General features: G+C 32.4%; 1 protein-coding gene across 2 annotated transcripts in view; it reads right to left on the bottom strand.

The window, feature by feature from the left end:
* LOC128987373 (out at first protein-like) overlaps positions 1-18,590 on the bottom strand; it is a 29,926-nt gene extending 11,336 nt beyond the window's left edge. For both annotated transcript variants that reach the window (XR_008490233.1, XM_054408190.1), the window contains exons 1-3: positions 18,328-18,590; positions 1,015-1,128; positions 358-492 (exon numbers count right to left, since the gene is read on the bottom strand). Coding sequence is in view for 1 of the 2 variants with exons in the window: in XM_054408190.1 (XP_054264165.1) it covers positions 358-492; positions 1,015-1,128; positions 18,328-18,438 (360 nt within the window). In the remaining variant the exon portion in view is untranslated. The remainder of the gene's footprint in view (positions 1-357; positions 493-1,014; positions 1,129-18,327) is intronic.
* Positions 18,591-20,255: the final 1,665 nt, after the last annotated feature.

Below are 20,255 nucleotides of genomic sequence, written 5' to 3'. Positions count from 1 at the left end.
ATATGTAAAATTAAGCCCTATTTATTGCATATTATAATTATATCTGAAAAATAAATCCCAGCATTGCAGAATTTTTACAGTTACATAATCCATCAATTCGACAACTTCAACATCAACATCGCAAGACTCTATTTTTATCATCCGCTTGTACAATTCATTATTATTTTTAGCAGACTACTGATTTTGCATACCAGACAGTTCCAAAATAACCTTGCTAACTTTTCTATAGTAATACACCATTGTTAAAAATTCTATAGGTGTATATACTCCATAAATATTTTTGTCATTGGTTCAATATACATATACATAGGCTTGAATTATAAATAAAATTTTTATTTACTACATTTCACACTATACCTGTCTTAGTTTGGCCATGGCGTCAGGTGATATAAACTCCATTTTGTCAATGTGGTTGACGAAGCACATGACCTGATACTGGCTTTGGCCTCTTTCCTCCTCTCCCAGAACTAAGGCCTTTAATATCTGCACCTCCTGAAACATAGTACCGATTCATTGTAAATCACACGATAATTACATAACTACATAATTTACAAAATCCGATATAAAAATGAGTTAGTCTTATGGTGTATACATTTTGCCAAATTAAAATACTACCAAAATAACATTTAAAAAGCTTTGTTTAAATGAAACTAAATAGCTTCTTCATCAGAAATGAAAACTGCATTAGATTGATCTGCAGTTTGTGGAACAAGATAAACGGACAGTTAGTACAATGAAGGGTTTCACATTTTGATCAATATCAGTGTGAGGCAGGCAGGTCCCTTATCACGTGCGAGGTACAAATTGTTAATCAGTCATGCAACTGTTGAGTTGTTCTAACTACCTTCAGAACATCAGACCATGTCAGAGAGTTCCCAGTCTGCCAAAGTTTTTTTTTCTTCAAACATTCTGTTTCCTGTAGCTTGTTGCAACTAACAAAATAAGGGATCTGATAAATGAAGAATTATTACTGCTACTAAATAGGACTTAACAATACATTTGACAGTAACTTACATGTCTAAAGTCCACCAGTTGTGTGACCAAGGTTCCGTCAGATCTCTGGAACTCCAGCAAGACCGTGTCATCACTGACATTGGCAGATATTGTCTCTTGTAGGACATCTCCTCCCTGGAACAGAACAAACACTGCTTGGTAAATAACACTTGGTAAATAGCAATACAGTAGTTAATTATTGAGGTGGGGATGCCACTTAGGTGCGTATTGTAACCCATATATGAGTGGAGGACGAGTGTAAAAATGGAGCGAGATGATCTATGTAGATTTGTTACTAAGCTGTTTCATTAGTCAGGACTGAGACTGGTTTTTTGATATAATCTTATTACTTGTAACTTGAAATGATTGCGAAAAATTAATCCATTCAAATAATTTTGAACCCCTCTCCAAGAGAACATTGAAGTATATCAACGATTGTGTAGTCAAAAAAAACTATAAGCTAAAATATATTTTAGAAATAAAAAAAAAACATAAAACAGAAACAAGGAACATGTTGGCCTTCAAGATGGCTTCACTCATCCTACACTCGTCCTATACTCATATTTGGGTTAAAATACGCACATAGTGGTGTCCCCATCTTAAATAATTGATATACCTAATTGATTGATGTATGTATCTGATTTCGATACTAGGGTTATCAACTTATATTTAAATCTTTTTATACCAGTTTTGTTTTTAATAAAGATGAACAGATTAGTTTTATTCAAGAAAATTGGATTTTTAACTTTCAAATCTCATGTAGGTTTACCATTTAATACTACTGTACCTGTTCTGGTATCTAGTACCAATTTCAAGTAAACTCTTTTTTACTTGATCTTTCGGACAATTGGGCGTTTTACAGTTTTACGTCATATATTAGCAGTATCTCTGAGAGTACTTGAAGGATTTTTTTCTATACCCTAATCGGTGTAACCAAACATCTATATCCTCACAATTTAAGTTGTAGTTTGATGACTCTTCATCTAAAGTTTACAGCTACAGCTTGTTCCCAAACTGGCAGTTCTGTTTAAGTTATATGGCTCCTCAATAATTTAAGGCTAATGCAATATTGATAACCCTAAAAGGTCAAACTCTGCAGGGACAAGTGGTGAGCTAATGGAAATGTTTGTGCGTTGTCTCGTGAAACATAACACAACAAATGTAGTGTTTGAATAAAAATTTTAATTTAAATTAGAATATTACAAACGAGTTACTACACTTTCTAATGTTTTCGAGAATTGTTCTACAACACCTCCTAGATAGCCTACAGATAACAAATGTCAAATTTGAAATATAATAAAACATGTTATGAAATTCTACCGGTGTCAGTTACTGACCAATTGTCAAAAACAACCAAAGAATTACCTAATCATTAATCAATAATAGCAACAAGGCTACAAATCGCGATCTCCATTAAAATAAGTTCAGAGAAATTAAATGTACACACAGCCTATATTAATGGAAGAAGAAACTATTTTTTAAACCTAGGAACAGTATAATGTAACAAAATATTCCAGAGAAGGACTGATGAAAAATTCTTGATTTAATATTTAAAATTTTTACTTTAAAATAACATTCAAGTTGAAGGATTCTGGAAGAGCTGTAATAATCCTTTAAGTAGAACATACTCTGCACCCATATTTCCTACTTAAGCTGATGTGATGCTCTGCTCCTTGTATGGTAATATTTAACATGTTACCATAGAGTTATGATTCTGTTGATGTAGATGACGTCGTGATATAATCAAACCAACAAAATGAATGTTAAAATACCCCCGCTGCAGCAAACCTGCAGACTAAGCGAATTTCCATTGACCTGATTGGATTTACACTAAAATGCCTCCATAAAAATAGCACATTTATTTCCTATTTAAATAGAATTAGTTTAACAAGTACCTTAGGTTTGCTGCAACAGGGAGGGTAAAAAAGATTTTTTTAATAAAATGATAATAGTTTAGTAAGAAATAAAAGTATTTTCCAAAATCGATCAAAATATGTTCATAAACAAGCAAACTGCAACAGTCGAATTATTCTCCATAAGAATAACATGGGAATTTTAAAATTACAATTTTTTTGAATTTTCTACGTAACAATTAGGCGCATAATAACGCTTCAATATACTAAATTATTTGTTTTTTTAAGCTCTACAAAATGGTTTAAAAAGAAATGGTGAAATTTTGTGTTTTTAGAGGCAAAAATGGGAAAAACCTATTTTTACCCCATAAAACCCCCCATAAACCCCCGTTCCCATAGTCCGATCATGCTGGTTAGCGAACTCATTCAAGTTTATCCCGCCTTACACCTTCAAACCAAATTTTATCAAAATCGGACAAAAATTACTCAAGTTATCGTGCGGATGGACACATATATATATATATATATATATAGATATATAAAAATTTGAACGAATGGTGTTTTTGGCCTCTGGGGACATCAAAATGAAAAAGTAAATCGGTCCCGGGCTTAGGTCTTACCATGAGACCTACGGTAATAGCTACTTCCCTATAGGGAAATTCGCTAAAAGTATTTCATACTGGGTAGGCCTATACACCACTTTCTTTACCCTAAATAAAAAAAATCTGTCCTCTATTAAAGAATATTCCGCAATATTAATATTTAAACTTACGAGTTGTTTTTATAGCGCAAATTCTTAGAGTTTTGGAGACCAGAGGATTAAGCTATACAATTTTAGGATGTATAAGTAAAATTTAGTTTTTTTTTTTAAATGTAGGTAATTTACATGATCTATATTTCTTTTATTAGTTTTTGGATGAAATTGCAGTACTTAACTAACTTTTTTTGTTAATCTAAAAAAACTTTCTTTGATTTATTGATCAATCTAAATTTTAAAACATTGACCTTAAGGACTTTTTGGCCTCCTAGTAAAATCAATTATCTTTAGAACTTCAGCGACCAGTTAGTAAACGCCAAGTAAAGAAACAAAAATGACAAACACACAATTTAATTTACAAAATCAAAAGAACAATAAATGAAGTTAAAGCAATAATTCTTTTTTTTAACTAGGTTATAATTTCCTAATTGGCAATGTGATTCCTATAATAGGCCTAGTTTGTTTACTGATCGATACAACAGTTAGTGATTGAAGTATTGTAGAGTCAACTCATGGTTTATTCACATTTGTCACTCCGAGTATTGACGAATGACACAGTTTGAGTCTTCTACAAACAGACTTCAGTCCTCGACATCGACAAGAGAAGCTTTCACACATGTGGAATACAACTCCTACCTTTCATTATTACAACTTGTAAAATCAATAGGAAGCTTTCTAACTGATAAAACATTTATATATATACACACACTAATCCCCACTATATTTCATCTAATTTTAAAGTATTGGTAAAAAGTATATATATGAATTTAAACGGATGTTGTTTTTGGCGGACCAAAAAACTAAAAAGGAAATCAGTCCCGGGTCCAGGTCTTACCATGAGTACTACGTTAATAGCTTATTCCCTAAATGGGAAATTCGCTAAAACCTACAAATTACGCTAAAGCCAAGACGAGGTCAAGTCTACTGGGATAAGACATGCAACCGTAGACTTTGAACATAGCGTAGAGACTGGACTGTGATGATGTTCCTTTAATAACACTATCAAAAGAACTGCATTCAGTCCATTAATGTTTTAAGAAATACAAAAATACTAATTAAATTAAAATTTAAATATACCTTAGTTAGATACTCTAAAATTTGCATTCCATAAAGTTGCTAAATGTTGATGTTTTTTTTGTTTCATATTTGTTCCTCCCCCAATCCCTTAATCTTAATTTTATATACCAAATTACAAAACTCAAGTGTAATTCCTTAGAGCTACATTCCAGAACTAATATTCTATTATTTTTGGGATGTTGCATAATTTTAAACATTAATGTAGTAATAATTATCAAATATGGCAAAAATGGATATGGAAAATATGGTAAAAATGTAAAATTATGATTTTAATTATGTGTGTACACCAGGGGTTCTGGGAAATTACAACGAGTCATCTGCCAATTAATGAATATCTAATTAACCATGAATAAATCAACACGACAAAACATTTGACTATTTTTACTCTTCCTCTTTGGCAATGCTGTCATGTTATTTTTAACTAACTATCTGCAGAAGAAAAGAATATTTATTTTATAGAGTTAAATGATTTAGCATCTCATTTATACATGTAACTGATGTTTAAATATTCTGCCTGAAACCTTAATAACTGACTATTTTTTAGAAAAATTTGTTTAAAAAAATTTACTTCATAAATAACACAAAGTCAATGGCACCACGCACTATTTTTAATCTTCAGAAACAATAAGGTTTGGTCTTAAACAATATTGCTTTGCAGATAAATTTGATAATTCATGAGTCAATAAAAAAAAAATTTAGTACAAAAATATTATTTTACAAACTTAAAAATTCTACTAAAATAATTTTAAACAATATTTTACATTTTCTCATAGATTACTTATAAAACAAAGGGAAAAAGTGTGAAGTTAACAAGTTATGTTAAGGTTAATTGAAAATAAATTGCATGAAACCAAAGATTAATCTTTGATGAAACTAATAGGGGAACGAATAGGGGACAACTTTTAAATAAAATAAGGTAAAGTAACTTGGTCAGGCTTTTGTGGCAAAAGTCAGCCCAATGTTGTTGGCTCACGTCCCTGGGGGTCAGGGATGAACCTTTTACATTACCTCTCATATCCTGACTTGTACATTACATTTTTCTTATGGGTACTCAAAGATAATTCATGCTTACAATCTTTTTTATGATTTTAAGGTAAGTGTGTTGAAGAAATGTTGTGTGTTTCATGGTGGGCTTTTAAAATTAAAATAATAATTTTAATTGTCCTTGGGTAGTGTTCACACTTGTCATGAGCCTGTAAGCTAAATTTATGAAGTAGAACCACCAGCAATTAATGGAAAAATATTTATCACTACCGTAGTGTGAATTGTGTGTGGTTAATGGTAATTCTGAAACACTGTGCAAGTGGATATCTACTAAACATATTAGAAATTAAAAGTTGTATGGTCAGCATTAACTACAAATGAGTTTCAAGTACAGTAGTAGTAAGTTGCATTAAATTTCCATATGTAACTATGCAAAATGTAAAAAGCGCCTTTAGCTGGTATTGTGATCTTGTATATTTAGTTATATGTTAATATTTAAACATGTCTTCAATGTGTTTTATTGTAGTTAGATTAAATTTCCTCCAAGTAATCACAGTTAGATTGAGTAGTTGATTCTCTCTAAGCAATTCCACTGTCTAGGCTACAACAGTGATGATGCTGCAATTGAACAAAAGAGACACAAACACAATTGAGTAGAGTGTAGTTTGTAATTCAATTTGAATTCCATTAGTCCCAGATACGACTAGGCTAAGAGATACAAAATTAAGAGTAGAGTGCATATTATAATTCTATTGACCGGTATACTATGTCACAGTTAAAATTTGGCCAAGATATACACAATCAAGTAGAGTGCAGTATATAGTTTTATTGGTCTCCACCAGTAAAAATGGTAGTGTGGATGTAGTATGAAATTGTGTTTATGGCTTCGCCTATGTGGTGGGGAAGATCCATTATTTTTTAGAATTATTGTTTTGTAATTTTGTTATGGATAAAATGATGTTTGGTTTGATTTGGATTTGTTTTTAATCTAGATAGACAACATTTTTTTACAATCAATTCAATTGCACATAACAACAAGAGTATATTTATTTTAGCTTGAGTTTAAGCGAATGTAATAAGGATTTAAAAGGAAGTTTTGAGCCTGAATACGTTTCAAGTTGTAAACACAGTACTGAGAAATACTTTTGAGAAATGTAGTCAGAGCTCTGATTTTAGAATAGACATTCAGAAACTTGTATTTAGTTTCTGGGTAGTTTTTCTGCCCTCATTCATCCTTCACACATACTACTGAATCATCCCAAAACTCTAATCTCTAAAAAGCTGAATTAAAACTTTTGGAACAAATAAAGAATAAGATTGAAAAAGTCAAGAATTAAAAAGTTATTTAACATACTTGAACAAATAAATTTGACACCGTACATTCAATATAAGGACGTAAGAAAATAGTAGGCATATACATTGTTAAAATACAATTTGTTCTTAAGGTCCTTAGGTCAGTTTTATTTAAATCATTTAATAAACTAAAATCACAACAAGCATGTAATACAATGATTAAACATTGTTTGAACTGAAATGTTTCTCCCTATATGAAGACTAAATTACAGTAACTATAAACTACTTAGTTTTATGATAGATTAAAGAGTAGACTACATGAGTGGTGAACTCTTTTTAATCTATGGTTTTATTTAGTGGAATGAAATTCAAATAAGACATTTCCTTCAGTACACCTACATTACCTAAAATGAATAAGGACATTTTTTTCTTAAGTTATGAAATTTATAATTAAAAGGGTTGGTTCCTAGTTTCTAAACAAAATGAGTAACTTATGAACACAATCTTGAACATTTATTCATCTGATCTATCAGTATTCATGACTGCCGTGATGATCGTTCAATAACAGAGTGTGTATGATGGACACAAACTGTGTTGAACCCAATATATGCTTAGGACGCTGTAATCTCATTGGCTGGACCTTTCACTAACATAAACTTCCACCACTAAAGAGAGGGACTGATCAGAATACTAAGTTACTTCAATGTCGTTATAGCAAAGTCTTTATATACTTTATCCAATCACAATGAAACATAGCCAATAGATGTCATGGTATGTTTAGTGATGTGTAGTTGTAGATTAAAAAATTAGTTATTTAATATTATGAAAAAAACACCTTAAAGAGAAAACACCGACGTGAGGTATTCATTATACAATATACAATGTTCATTAAATTTATTTACAAATGCTACTTTATTTTAGCATTATGTATTAACATTAATTTATTAGTATTATTTATTAGTTTTTTTTATTATTTTAGTATGATACTTTCAAATGAAAACCCTTCTTCAACTAAATTCTTTACGGAAAACAAAAATATTTCATTAAAGTTAACCTGATTAAATGACTTGACTCAAAGACTTGAAGGAGTAAACATCAAATAAGATTTCTAAAGAAAATCTCTTAAGTGTTAAGTGGACTCGGCCATTTCGCCTCCCTACAGAGAGCTAAACAGCTTGACTGACTTAATTATATTTACTGCACTCAAATACAAACTAGTCACACAACTGGGACTCATTAGATTAACAAAAGCTTGTGGAAACTTACAAAGGCGTTGTGGTGTCTAGTGGTAGATGACAATCTTACTTCTGTTGTTAAGCTTTGAATCAATACAAACGAGCAAAATTATAATGTAAAATATGTATTTAATTTTGTGATTTAATTGCATGGCTTTGAAATAATTGGATTAATTACGAATCACTTTAAAATCATGAAATTTTGTATTTATAACAGTTACACAAAAATAGGCCTACGTATGTTTAAACTAACAGTGTTTTCTAATTATAGTTAAATAATTCTCCAACACATACCCCTATCTCATTTTAATTATTTAATTATTGAGCATGGTTCCCCCCTAGATTGGGCTTAATGTGTACCAGTGTTTGGTTGAAAGTAAAGGCAGCATTATTGTTAAAATGTTTAATAATTATATAATTAGTTACGACTTTTAAACAGTAGGACCTAACAATTACAGGATAAATAGAAGACTAGTGGTTTTTTTTTTTAATTGCTCAGTAATTAATCAAAAACTGAATAATTAGTTTCCTAAACAAACAAAAAAACTGTGATACAAAAATGTATATATGGCATATATTATTATAAATGGTACGTAATAATACAAATAAGTTGAAATGTAATAATCAGTTTTAAGCGCTCATTAAAAGGGGTAAAATAAAGTTGAAACATTTATAAGATCTATTTACTAAGGTTAAATCAAGGGGGGGGGGGGTTTTAAGGGTAGTCAAGGTTAAAGATTCCCAAACAGGGTATAATACAAGGTGGATGAGGTGTAGAAATTTATTGAAATTATTGAATTGGCCAATTAGGCCTTTACTAAAAGATTGAGGTGCAAAGATTATTAAGAACATTTAGAGGTTTTAACAATGTGCAATTGAGGTGTAAAGATCAGATAAAAGGGTTATAAAAGATGTGTAATCGGATTAGGTAAAACACTGTACAAGAAGCCCTAAGGAAGAGAACATTAGCTTAAATAACTTAAGCCGTCTTACCACCCTCACCTGATCAGTGGTTTTATATTGTTCCTTTTAGTTGGGTTTCTTTATGCTAGTTTTAACTCTTAAACTCTAGATTTTTTAACCACAGTATTTTTTCCCAGGAATTATAACTCCTTTACAAATTTACAAATAAAAAAACACTAACTGATAGGCTGGTAAAAATGTCCAGTTTTAAATTAAAATTTAGGCCCATAAATAAACTTTGTTAACAAGTTTTACCATTACAGAAACATGAACGTTATTCCACTTTATTGTCCCAACTGTTAGTTAATTCATTTAGTTACATCTAAAAACATTGAATATGAAAATGTCCAACAAACAAATGATTACCATATTTGCATATTTATGTGTCATGTTCGAAAGCTATCAGAGGTAATGAAATATAAACATGGTTAAATTTGTTGTAACAAATGATGATCCTCGGATCAGGTTTAATGAGATGTTTCATTATTGAAGTGGTCAGATTCATTTGCCATTATATGACCAAAGTAGGTTTGTAAAAGATTTTTTAATTAGGCCTAAGACAAATTTTAATTAAGGAAAATTATTGAATTATCCTTAATTAAATCAATGCACTGACATGTGAATTAGTTTTATGCTGTTAAACTGTTTTTTTAATTGTTAATAATTATTATTTGCTTTATAGAGCGGAGTGAGCTAAGCCTCCTAAGCAACAGAAGCAATCCACGATAAATTCCACATGGTCATAGTAACCATCTTTAACTAAAGCTTAGCAACTTTTATGCTACACATTTCAAACTTTTAATCAGCTTATAGTCTTAACAGGGTTGCACGAGTTTGAACATTGCATAGTTTTAAAATTGCAGCTTCTGAAATGTTTATCAACCATTTTTACATGTCCTAAACGAATACTGTAATGCACAAACTAAGTTCTGAAGGATAAGAAATTAACTTTTCAATTATGAAATGAATAAATTGTACACAATACCTTAAGAAGCCTCAAAAGAAACAAACGTAGTATAATCTAATTGCGAACAACACACCAAACTGGATAAAACCACAGTGACTTCAGCACATTTAGACAGTTTAGCGATGAACTGGTTCAAGCTAAAATCAAACTTTTTGAAGCTCACACAACTCACATCTAAAGATCCCACTCATTATTGAACTTAAACTGGAAAACTCTTTGATTAAGAGTTTTCATCAAAAAGAGCTGAAGTCGCAATAAAAGTATCTGGCGAGCCAAAGCTCTTATTTGGCCACCAGCCAGCGTCTCACCACCAGACGTTGGCAAAGGGTAGCTTTTCATTTACTGCTAACATTCAGCAAGTAGCTTCTTATGAGCTGGCATGTTAAAGGGACTCAGTTAAAAAATATCAAATAAAACCGTGGGTTTCAATGAAAAATTATAAATTATAGATCTTAATATAATTTTTAAAATAGGCTAGTTTCTTTATAGGGGTTTTTGTAAATATCAGTTTAATAGCGGTGAAAAGTTTCAACGAAGCAGAAAAAAGGCTGTTTGGTTCACAAATTTCAATTAAAAAGATACTATATTATTTACAAAAAAAGTGTAGGGGAAAACACAGGAAAGGTATTGTTATTGATCTTGAATCGGTATATTAATAAATTAGAAACACAAAGTAAAAAATAAAACTAGTTATAAAAATTAAACCTAAATAAATCCTAACCTTTATAAATAAAAATTAACAATATCAGCAATCTGACACATATCCCCCCCATTACCTTTTCAACAACCTTGATCATGAGCATGGAGTCACTTTTAGGGAAAATCACTAAATTTGCAATAACTTTCAAACCATAAATTTTACAGCATTATTGATTTTTCTGTTTTTTATAGGGTTTTTAATGGAGAAAATAAAATAAGTTAAAATAACTGTTTAACCGTAATCTTTACAGCATTAGAAGTTAAACCATTTTGCTCAGAATATAAAGGACTATAGCAAAGGTACTAAATTTCTATCAAAATCGTTCAGGCCATTTTCCAGAAAATTAGATTTTCCTGTTATTTTACGAGTTTTTATGGGTAAATTACTATTAAAAATTTGAAAAACCCCTGAAAATACTATTGATTAGTACCTACATACCAAATTTAATTTAAATTGGACTACAGGTGTGGTCTGTAGTTCTGTAAACATCCACACATACATTTATGTGTCTGTAGACACACACACACACAAAAAAGGCGAATATCACTTTAAAACCCACTATTTTGGGTTCCAGGTGATCCAAAACAGATTCATCCACTCAAACTCAAAATTTTTTACGAAAATAATACTGTGTCCATATCTTATGTATAAGGGGAGAAAGTAAAAATAAAATCTCAAATATGCAATAGATTCAGTACAAAGTTATTTTTAAAAACCAAATAAAACAGAGAGAAATACATAATTATCTGAACCTTTTAAGGCTACCTACCTAAAATGTTTATATTTCAATGTATCTTTACAAAATTATGAAAGTAAAGGAAGGTAAAATAGTCATAGTGACCAAGTTTATTCAGGAAGCTCGCGGCTTAATTTCAGCAAGGTTTAACATCCGGCTCTTACACCTCATGGAATATAATACTTTGCTCTTTTAATTACAGACTGAACCAATGTCATAGTCATTACAGTACTTAACAATGTCACTGTCGTCCTCTAGCTCTCTCTCATGTAATTAAATGTGATAAAGATATTTTAATATAATAATAGCATCAACCTAGCAAAATTTGTGAAGATGCATACTAATCATATACATACGTTTAGAACATTAGATAGAATATTTCAATTAATGTCCTACAAAAAACTATCTGAACAGCAAAGCGGTTAGGCCTAAATTGATATTTTCTGTATCAAGCCGGATCGATTCTCGGCCCAGATGTCATTTGTTACTGGGTTATCAATTAATGTACCTAATTAAAATTAATTGATGTAAAGTAAAACGAAAGTTTGAGTTAAAATATAGTAAAAATCCTAAATTTAGACTGTTTGTTTAAAAAAATAATGGCTGTAAAAAACTAAATGGCATTAAAACACACAATTAAGGTAAAGTTGAACGAATATTTCATCATGAGCAAATATACAACAGAAATTAAAACTGAGGACTTAATCAAAATACAATGTTCATCTGCAAGTTTATTAGGAAGACAATTAAAACTGTAACAACAAATCTTTAAGCGAGATGTGACTATAGCTCTACAGATGTAAAAGATGAATTCTGTCTAATCAGGAAGCAACATTACATTTAACTTGTAGCCATAGAGACAAGAGGTACTATTTTATCTTCTCCGCAAGATTTATGTAGCTTTTACTGCTAAATTGTGATAAAATGCAAATGTAGTTCCTTCTAATTAAAACAATTTAGTAAATTATTAATGCTTAATCCATTATCTTACTTTTTAATGACTCGTGGTTTTTTTTCTTAGGAAAAGGTCTACTATGGTGTTTATTGGGCTTATTGCCAAATATTATTTAACATAAGACTTAAAAATGGTTATATAGCATTATTAACTGGAAGACCAATGAAAAATATACTAGTCCAGAATATACTAGATTCATAATCAGATAACCTTTATTTAGTATATGTCCTAAAGGCCTATAAGGATTTAAGCTTAAGGCAAGACCTAGCATTGGGAACGTGTAACTTCATTTTTGAAATCCCCAGAGCTCAAAAACACCATTCGTTCAAAATCATAGATAGGCCTATACATTTATATACGTGTCCGTTAGCACGATAATCTGCGTAAAAATATTCCATTTTTGATTAACAAGTTCATTCAAAATATGTTCATGAATCAGCATGATAGAGCATGGGAACGTCGCATTTTTATCCCCAAAACATTTAAATTTGCAATTTGGCTTGGTAAAAACTTCAAAAAGTGAGAGGTTTAAAGATGGTAGCATTAGACTGGAGGACTCACAGGAAGTGTTTCAGGAAATTATTACAAGAGGAAGAAGGACCACGGAATGTTGTACAAATAAAGGTTAGAAATAAGCATGCAGCATATGGAAGCAGCAGTTAGAGCAATAAAAATAAGAAAATCTCAAGGATTTGGATCTGTAAATCCTGAGTTAGTGAAATTCAGACCACCAGAGTCGATCGGAATGTTGAGAGCATTGTTAGAAAGGTGATTCAATGGAGAAGACATTCCCAAAGAGTGAATGAGTTGTTATCACACCTATAAAATAAGAAGGGAAATAAGAAACCGGAGAATTATAGAGGATTGGCAGGAATACTTTTAATTGGTTGTTTATTATCCAAGATTTAGATATTTTTGAAAAAGAAACTTCACACTAACAAATAGAGGAACAGGCAGCATTCTGAGCAAAACGGTCAACAATAGACAACATTTTTGTCCTAAAACATGTTTAGAAGAAATGAATGGTAAAGAGAAGAATGCAGTCTCCTCACAATTCCCTTTTTTCCTTCATGCTTTACCTAATTACAGACCCTAAGGCAATGTGAGTACTTTCTCAAGTTACCATGACCTGTGATATGTTGGCATTTGTCATTGGGAGTATAACTCAGATTATAAATAGAAATAGACATTTTATTCTCATGTAGATTACAATCAAAAAGTGGCTCATCATCCTTCAAAAAAACACAATTGACTAAAAATGGTCTATGTTTACAGGTTGTCTACTTCAAAATCCAAAAGGTAACAATATTTTATTATAAACTGATCACTCCTGTACAACGAATTATACTTAAGTCAATTAAACTTCAGTTTGAACCGATTTCTGATCAAGCCTTAAATGAAAAAAATAAAACAAACTCTTGATCATAAATTATATAATTGCATCGAAAACTTTATCTTTATTTTTAAACACTCTATCCAGATATTTAATGAACAAAGAGAAGGAGTTGTACCTGAATATTCCTGCGGGAACCTGTTATCGAGGTTAATTAACTATTACAGTTTCTGCTATGTATTTAATTAACAAGGGGCTGCGAGTTAACTTTAATTGGATCAGGGTTGCCATCATCACCTCCGCACCGCCTAAGCCCTGGGGAGTGATTGCAAGATTCTATTCACCCGTTCTGCATTGAAATTAAACTGTGTAACGTAAGTTTTACAACGTGCAAAACAACTAAATTTGTCATCTATAAAAAGGTCTTTGTCACTTGCAAATTAAATTTCTACAATTAAAGGTATACTTCAATACTTTTCAATAAAAATGGTGACCATACAAAAGGGTACATAAGGGTATTTTAAGCCAAGTATAAATGGAGATGAGTGTAGGATGAGTCGTGCGATCTTTTAAATTACCTGAGTGCTGCCAAAGTGATCCTGTATAGTCCTTACAAATTACGCGTTTCGAGGACTTAAGTCCTCATCATCAGATCTCGTACAAGAACATTTAACACTACCACTTCGAAAAGGTCGTGAAGAGTTTAAATACGAAACTTGGACAAATACTATATAGAGATGTAGACGTTTTACGTACTAAAACGAGTTACCGACAAAAACTTTATGTCCGACCGTGTGCGCATAGTTGTAGGTGAAGGTCATGACTATGATACGGAAGATGGTCGGGCGGTGGACTTTGTACCTCTCGGCTCCTTGTTCATTAGCTATTCTTGGTTTTTTATTAGAGTACCTATCGTACAAAGCGTTAGACTGGAAACTGATTTTGTCGTTTAATAATGTGTTAGGTTGAATTTATAAATTTCAAATTCTTAAGTGTCCATAATGTTGCCTTTATTGCTGAAATGTAGTAGGCCTAGGGTTAAATTTGTGTTACAATCACTGTTTTTTACGACAAAGTGACAGTGTTAAATGTAATTGTACGAGATCTGATGATGAGGACTTAACTCCTCGAAACGTGTAACCTGTAAGGATTATACAGGATCACTCAGGTAATTTTATACCTTTTATAGTTTGTTCAGTTATACAGAGTCAAAACAACTCAAATATAAATTTCCACATTTGTTTTAATACTTAAATACTGTATGATAAATTCCTACTACCTGAAGAGAGATGTAGTGAGACAAGCTAAAGGTACGTTGTGTCTGTAGTTCTTGATTTTGACTTATTTGTTAACCAAATTCACTTTCTTATTACCGAGCGAATTCGAAGGATCACCTGATCCTCTAGAAATAAATTTCTGATTTGTGACATAGTACACAAATAAATCTTTTCTGGCTTTACCAACAGCTAGCCTATTTTATTTGAGATCAACACAACACAAATGGCTTCTCGAGGACTATGTGGTGGTGAGCTTCATGGATGTTAAATATAAACTACCACGCTTGGGCTTTAGTTTGAAGGCAGTAAAGTTAAGGTGTGGTCAATAGTTGAACTGTCTAAAGGCCAACACACCAGGTGTCCGTCTGTCCGCAGACAAAAATATTGCTAGCCTGTTTAAAAAATGGGTCAACACAACCAAAAGGTCTATGCAGACGCAACGAAATCACTCAGTGAGGATATCACCGCATACGTCTGTGCCTGGACGTCCCCCCTCTACTATTTGTAGTGCACTTTTTTCAATCCCGCACATTGCCAAAAATGTGTGGTCAAAGTCATGTAGGCTTACACATAGAACCTCATTTGTAACCAACCGGTGGATGTGTTGACTAACTCATTTAATAGTTCTTGCTAGTTTATAAGTAAAAACAGACTAGGCCTAGCCTATATTGTGAAAATAGGTCTGGTGTGTGTTGGCCTTAAGGCACCTCCCTGACCATGATACAGCACTAGGCTATATCAAAGGTTCGAATGCAGTCTCTTAAGCGCAGCAACGCACGCTGGGTAACACTAGTAAACCAATAAAAGTAAGTAGACACGGTGATATTTGACCAGAAAAAGAATGAATAAATTAAACTTAATTAACTCTCTGCAAGTAACTTAACTAACTCTGCAAACTTTAGCTTCTCATGACACCATCATAGCGTTTTTTGTTGTTGTTTTTTTTTACTCTGAACGTTACTTACCGTTATGCTTGAAATTTGCAATGACATAATTTCTACACTTAAAAATTTGTAAAACACTGATGGTTCACGAATCTTTTTTAAATTGTACGTTTTTTAAAACTTAAATCCATTCAAAGTTTTTTTCCCCCCGCCAATGGCATTTTTTACTAGAAATTAACAGTGAAGTCAAACGCTTTTAGAGGAAAGCAGTACAAAACCCATATTAAAGTTTTGAGGGTGTGCCGGCAATTGTACCGGTCCCTCCCGTATCAAAGTCCGAGACGCTAACCACTAGGCTAGCAACAGAACCAAAGTTAAACACATAATTAAGGCTAATAAAAAGCACCAGGTTTGCAAGTATTGGCTACAATAAAATAGCCAGTGGTCTTCTTAGTAAAAAGAGGAACATCGATTAATTTAGATGGGGACGCCACCTAGGTAATAACTTAAATATGAGTAGAGAATGAGTGTAGAGAATGATGTGAGATGATCTGTGTAGCTTTGTTATGGACTAAGATCAGCTGTTTCATCAGTCGGGATCAATTATACCTATTAAAGCCCAATGATCAGTTGAACAGCTCGGTCCAGTTTCGAATCATCAAAACGCTAGGGTACTGAATTTTTACTATCGAACCGGAAATCTTTTGATTGTTAGGTGAGCACTATAACCAACCAGCTACTCAGCCAGTTTTCAGTTTTAATTATTTCTACATGACTTAACCAAAGAAAACAACATGAGAAATTTCACTAGAGGTGACATTTCCAGATATGATGGTCATTTACATCTTACCTTCTGTAGCCTGCATACTATGTACGTTTCCATACTTTTAAATCCTCACTTTTGGCAAAGCCTGAGTTTAGCTCAAATATAGAGGCTAGTACCTTATGTCTAGTAAACCGGAAAGTTATCTTATATTAAGTTAGTCGATGATAACCTTACGGTAGCTTACTAGGGAACAATGAATTCCAAATAATTTCAGTAGACTACGGTACCTATCAACTCCCTACTTAAAACATTTTATTGTGCAAACAGAAGGTAAGCAATATGCTAATGGAAATAATGAAAATTTATGAGAAGATAACTATCCTACCCTAACCTTAAACCCAATTTAAAATTAATCCTACCCACAAGTCACAAGGCCCAATGACAAACTAGATCAGTAATTTGGTAAGGCCCTACTTAATATGAAAGATGGAGACTTAAGTTAAGCTTATACCTACTTTGGATGTGAATAGACAAAGGGCTTAAAACGGAGTCCAATCTTAATCTAGTTTTCACTAGGCCTAACTTACAATCAAACAAAATAGGCTAGTAAACTTATCTATTACCCATATAATTTGAGAATCACAGTACGGTAAACTTTTAAATGGTGGAGAAGCTTACTTCGGTAAAACTTTGATATCAGAATCCGTTGTGTAACCTATTGCCTTAGAAGTTATGCCTAAGCATCAATTGTACTGTAACAAACTGATCAAACAATCAGTTTTCAGTTAACTTAGGCCTATACTAACATAAGTTCGGTTATCGATCAAATTGAGACATTTAAATTATTGTTCGAGGTAATACGATGTAGTTGCTAACTGTCAATGTCCAACTTAGGGTAGCCTACTCACAGAGCAAAGTGTACACTTAAAACAGAGTGCGGTGATGTCATGGTTGCCACAAATAAGGCCTAAGTTATTACTAACATATGGACAAAGAGTGAACTAACTTATGGACAGGAAATCGCGGTAGGTGTATGGCTCTGGGGAGTTTTTAAGCGAGATTTATCCCTATTCGGGGAAATTTTTTCAAACTTTTGATAAAACAGAATAGGGATTTAAATCTTGCTTACTCCCCAGAGCCATACACCTACCGAAATCGCTTCTGTTTATTTGGAAGATTAATGGTTTAGGGTTTTTTTAGGTAGCCCTAAGTTAAGCGCCCTAAGGTTAAGTTTGTTATGGAACAGTAAAATTTTACCCAGCCCATTAAACAGGGAAAAGGCACACTATTCATCTTGCCCTAGTGGGTGGGTAGGTATGGCCTAGGCTAAATTCTTGGGCACTAAGTTAAGCTATAGGTGGCAGCATCAACTTAGGCCTAGAGCAGGATACCCTAACCTGGAAATTTCCATATCTTTGCAGTTCCACATCTTGGCATTAAGCCAAGCCGAATCATCATAGGTTTGACTAAGTTACTTGCTTAAAACTGTTATGTTGATTCCCAAGGCTTTAAAATGCACTCAGTCACATCAAATCACAATCACTTTTCACATACCTGATTTTTAACATTTATCAGCAGCAGAGAGTCTCCCAAATTTGCTGAAAAGAACACAACCACGAAAAGTAACCAATAAACATCATTTGCAACAGTGAATCCAAAAGCCATAATTTAACTTAGAAATATCGAGTTTGATGATACGCGATTCAGTTAATCAATCACACCGATAAGGTTCCATTTCGAAGTCCGATTCCTGACTGAAGTAAACACCGTCTAGACACGGAACCTTATAAAATTCGACGGCGAAGTTGGCGTCTGCTCAGTTTGATCAAGAGCAGCCATTTCAAATCAGCTGTTGGAACAACAGCGCTGTTGTGCGCATGCGCGGAAATGAACTGACACTTATGCCCCTGCCGGCAGTTGTCAATACTTCACTTTCATTTTCCATCCTCGCACTTCAAAATACAAACTTGCACATTTACACTTGCCTGAAGTAACTTTGCTGTTATCGACTCCGAAACAGCCCTTTTGTGTATTTAAGTGACAGAATTACTCAAATTTCACTTCAACTTGCAGCAAAAAGTTTCGCTATTCAAGACGGCTGAGGTGGTTGCATGCGGATTACTATAGGAATCCCTTTTCCTTTAAATTAAACTTAATTGGGTTTTTTTTATAGAAAGTACAGTAAGTACTTTTTTATAGAAAATAAGGCTCCTTGACTTACACTCAATTTATTTGTAGTTGAATTTGTCACAATACTAATACTCCAAAATACATTGAGCGGGAAATATAAATATTGTCCTTAAATTTAAATGTCTTCTAGGATTTAATCTTAATCCATCGAAATATTACCAAAAAATGTCACTAAATGTACCCTCCAGCCCCCGGTGATTTTATAGCCCCCGGGGGTAAACAGCCTACAACCCAAGATTCCAAGCAATGCCTCCGAGAGTCCGTGCTGGAGCCACCCATGGAACCTTAGTAAAATCCCTATTCTTACCTTTGCACTTATATGTAGTCTAATGAACAGGGATTGATTTTCGGTAATGTTGTGGAATGGCGTTCCAGGACTTCGAACAATAAAATTGTGTTTAGTTTCAAAATATAGTATTTATAAAAAATACCCAGTTGCTTTCAGTTCCGGCATCTTAATTTATTGATATCAAGCCCTGTCACTTGGCATATACTATACAGTTGTATTTTATTATCAGCAACTATTTTACCTCATTATAGTCAACAGTGACATTATAAAACCGTATACAAGGAAATATAGGACAGGAGTAATATTTTAAAAACACTTTTTACATTAAAAAATTAATACTACGGTAATCAATATTAGTTTGACAAAATAAATTTCAATAATTTGTGGTTAGGTATCTGGTTTTTGTAAAATATAACTCTTCAACTATGAAAAACACTATTTTCATCATCAACGATCTATAGTTTTACTCGATAAACATCTAAAGCATGTTAAATGTGCTCAAGTTGAGGCCAGCAATTTAAAAATTGTTCGCCTGGAAGGTAAATAAAATATGCAACTCTGGAAAACTAAATCCCTCTTGTTTGCCAAATTAATAAACACGTAATAAAAACAGTTGGCCCGAAGTAAAAGTACTCAATTCGTGACAGTTTCAGTTGTCTGTCCTTTAGCTATTTGTAGCCCAGAAATGTTACAATTTAACAGTACACCATTTCAAGGTTTGTTTTAACTTGGTAACAAGTTCATAAAGGTCTATTTGGTTACGTAACTTTTTATGACTCCTTTGGATTATATGAAATTGTTATGTTTTAATATTATAATTAGGTTTTCATACTATTTTAATGAGTTTGTTTGACATTTAAAAACAATTACATGTTGAATTTCATCTAGTAAAACTTAAAAAACATTTTCAGTTTAAATATTTACAAATCATTACTTCATGAGGGTAAACCGTTGGCTTTGTTTTTATTTTGGATACTGTAGATAGATTCTTCATGACGATGTT

Source organism: Macrosteles quadrilineatus, unplaced genomic scaffold (genome assembly GCF_028750875.1).
Source record: "Macrosteles quadrilineatus isolate MER2022 unplaced genomic scaffold, UCM_ALF_1.0 Scaffold_2__2_contigs__length_208266976, whole genome shotgun sequence".
Lineage (NCBI taxonomy): Eukaryota > Metazoa > Arthropoda > Insecta > Hemiptera > Cicadellidae > Macrosteles > Macrosteles quadrilineatus.
Note: the sequence above shows the minus strand (reverse complement) of the source record. Positions and strands in the feature narration are given on the sequence as shown.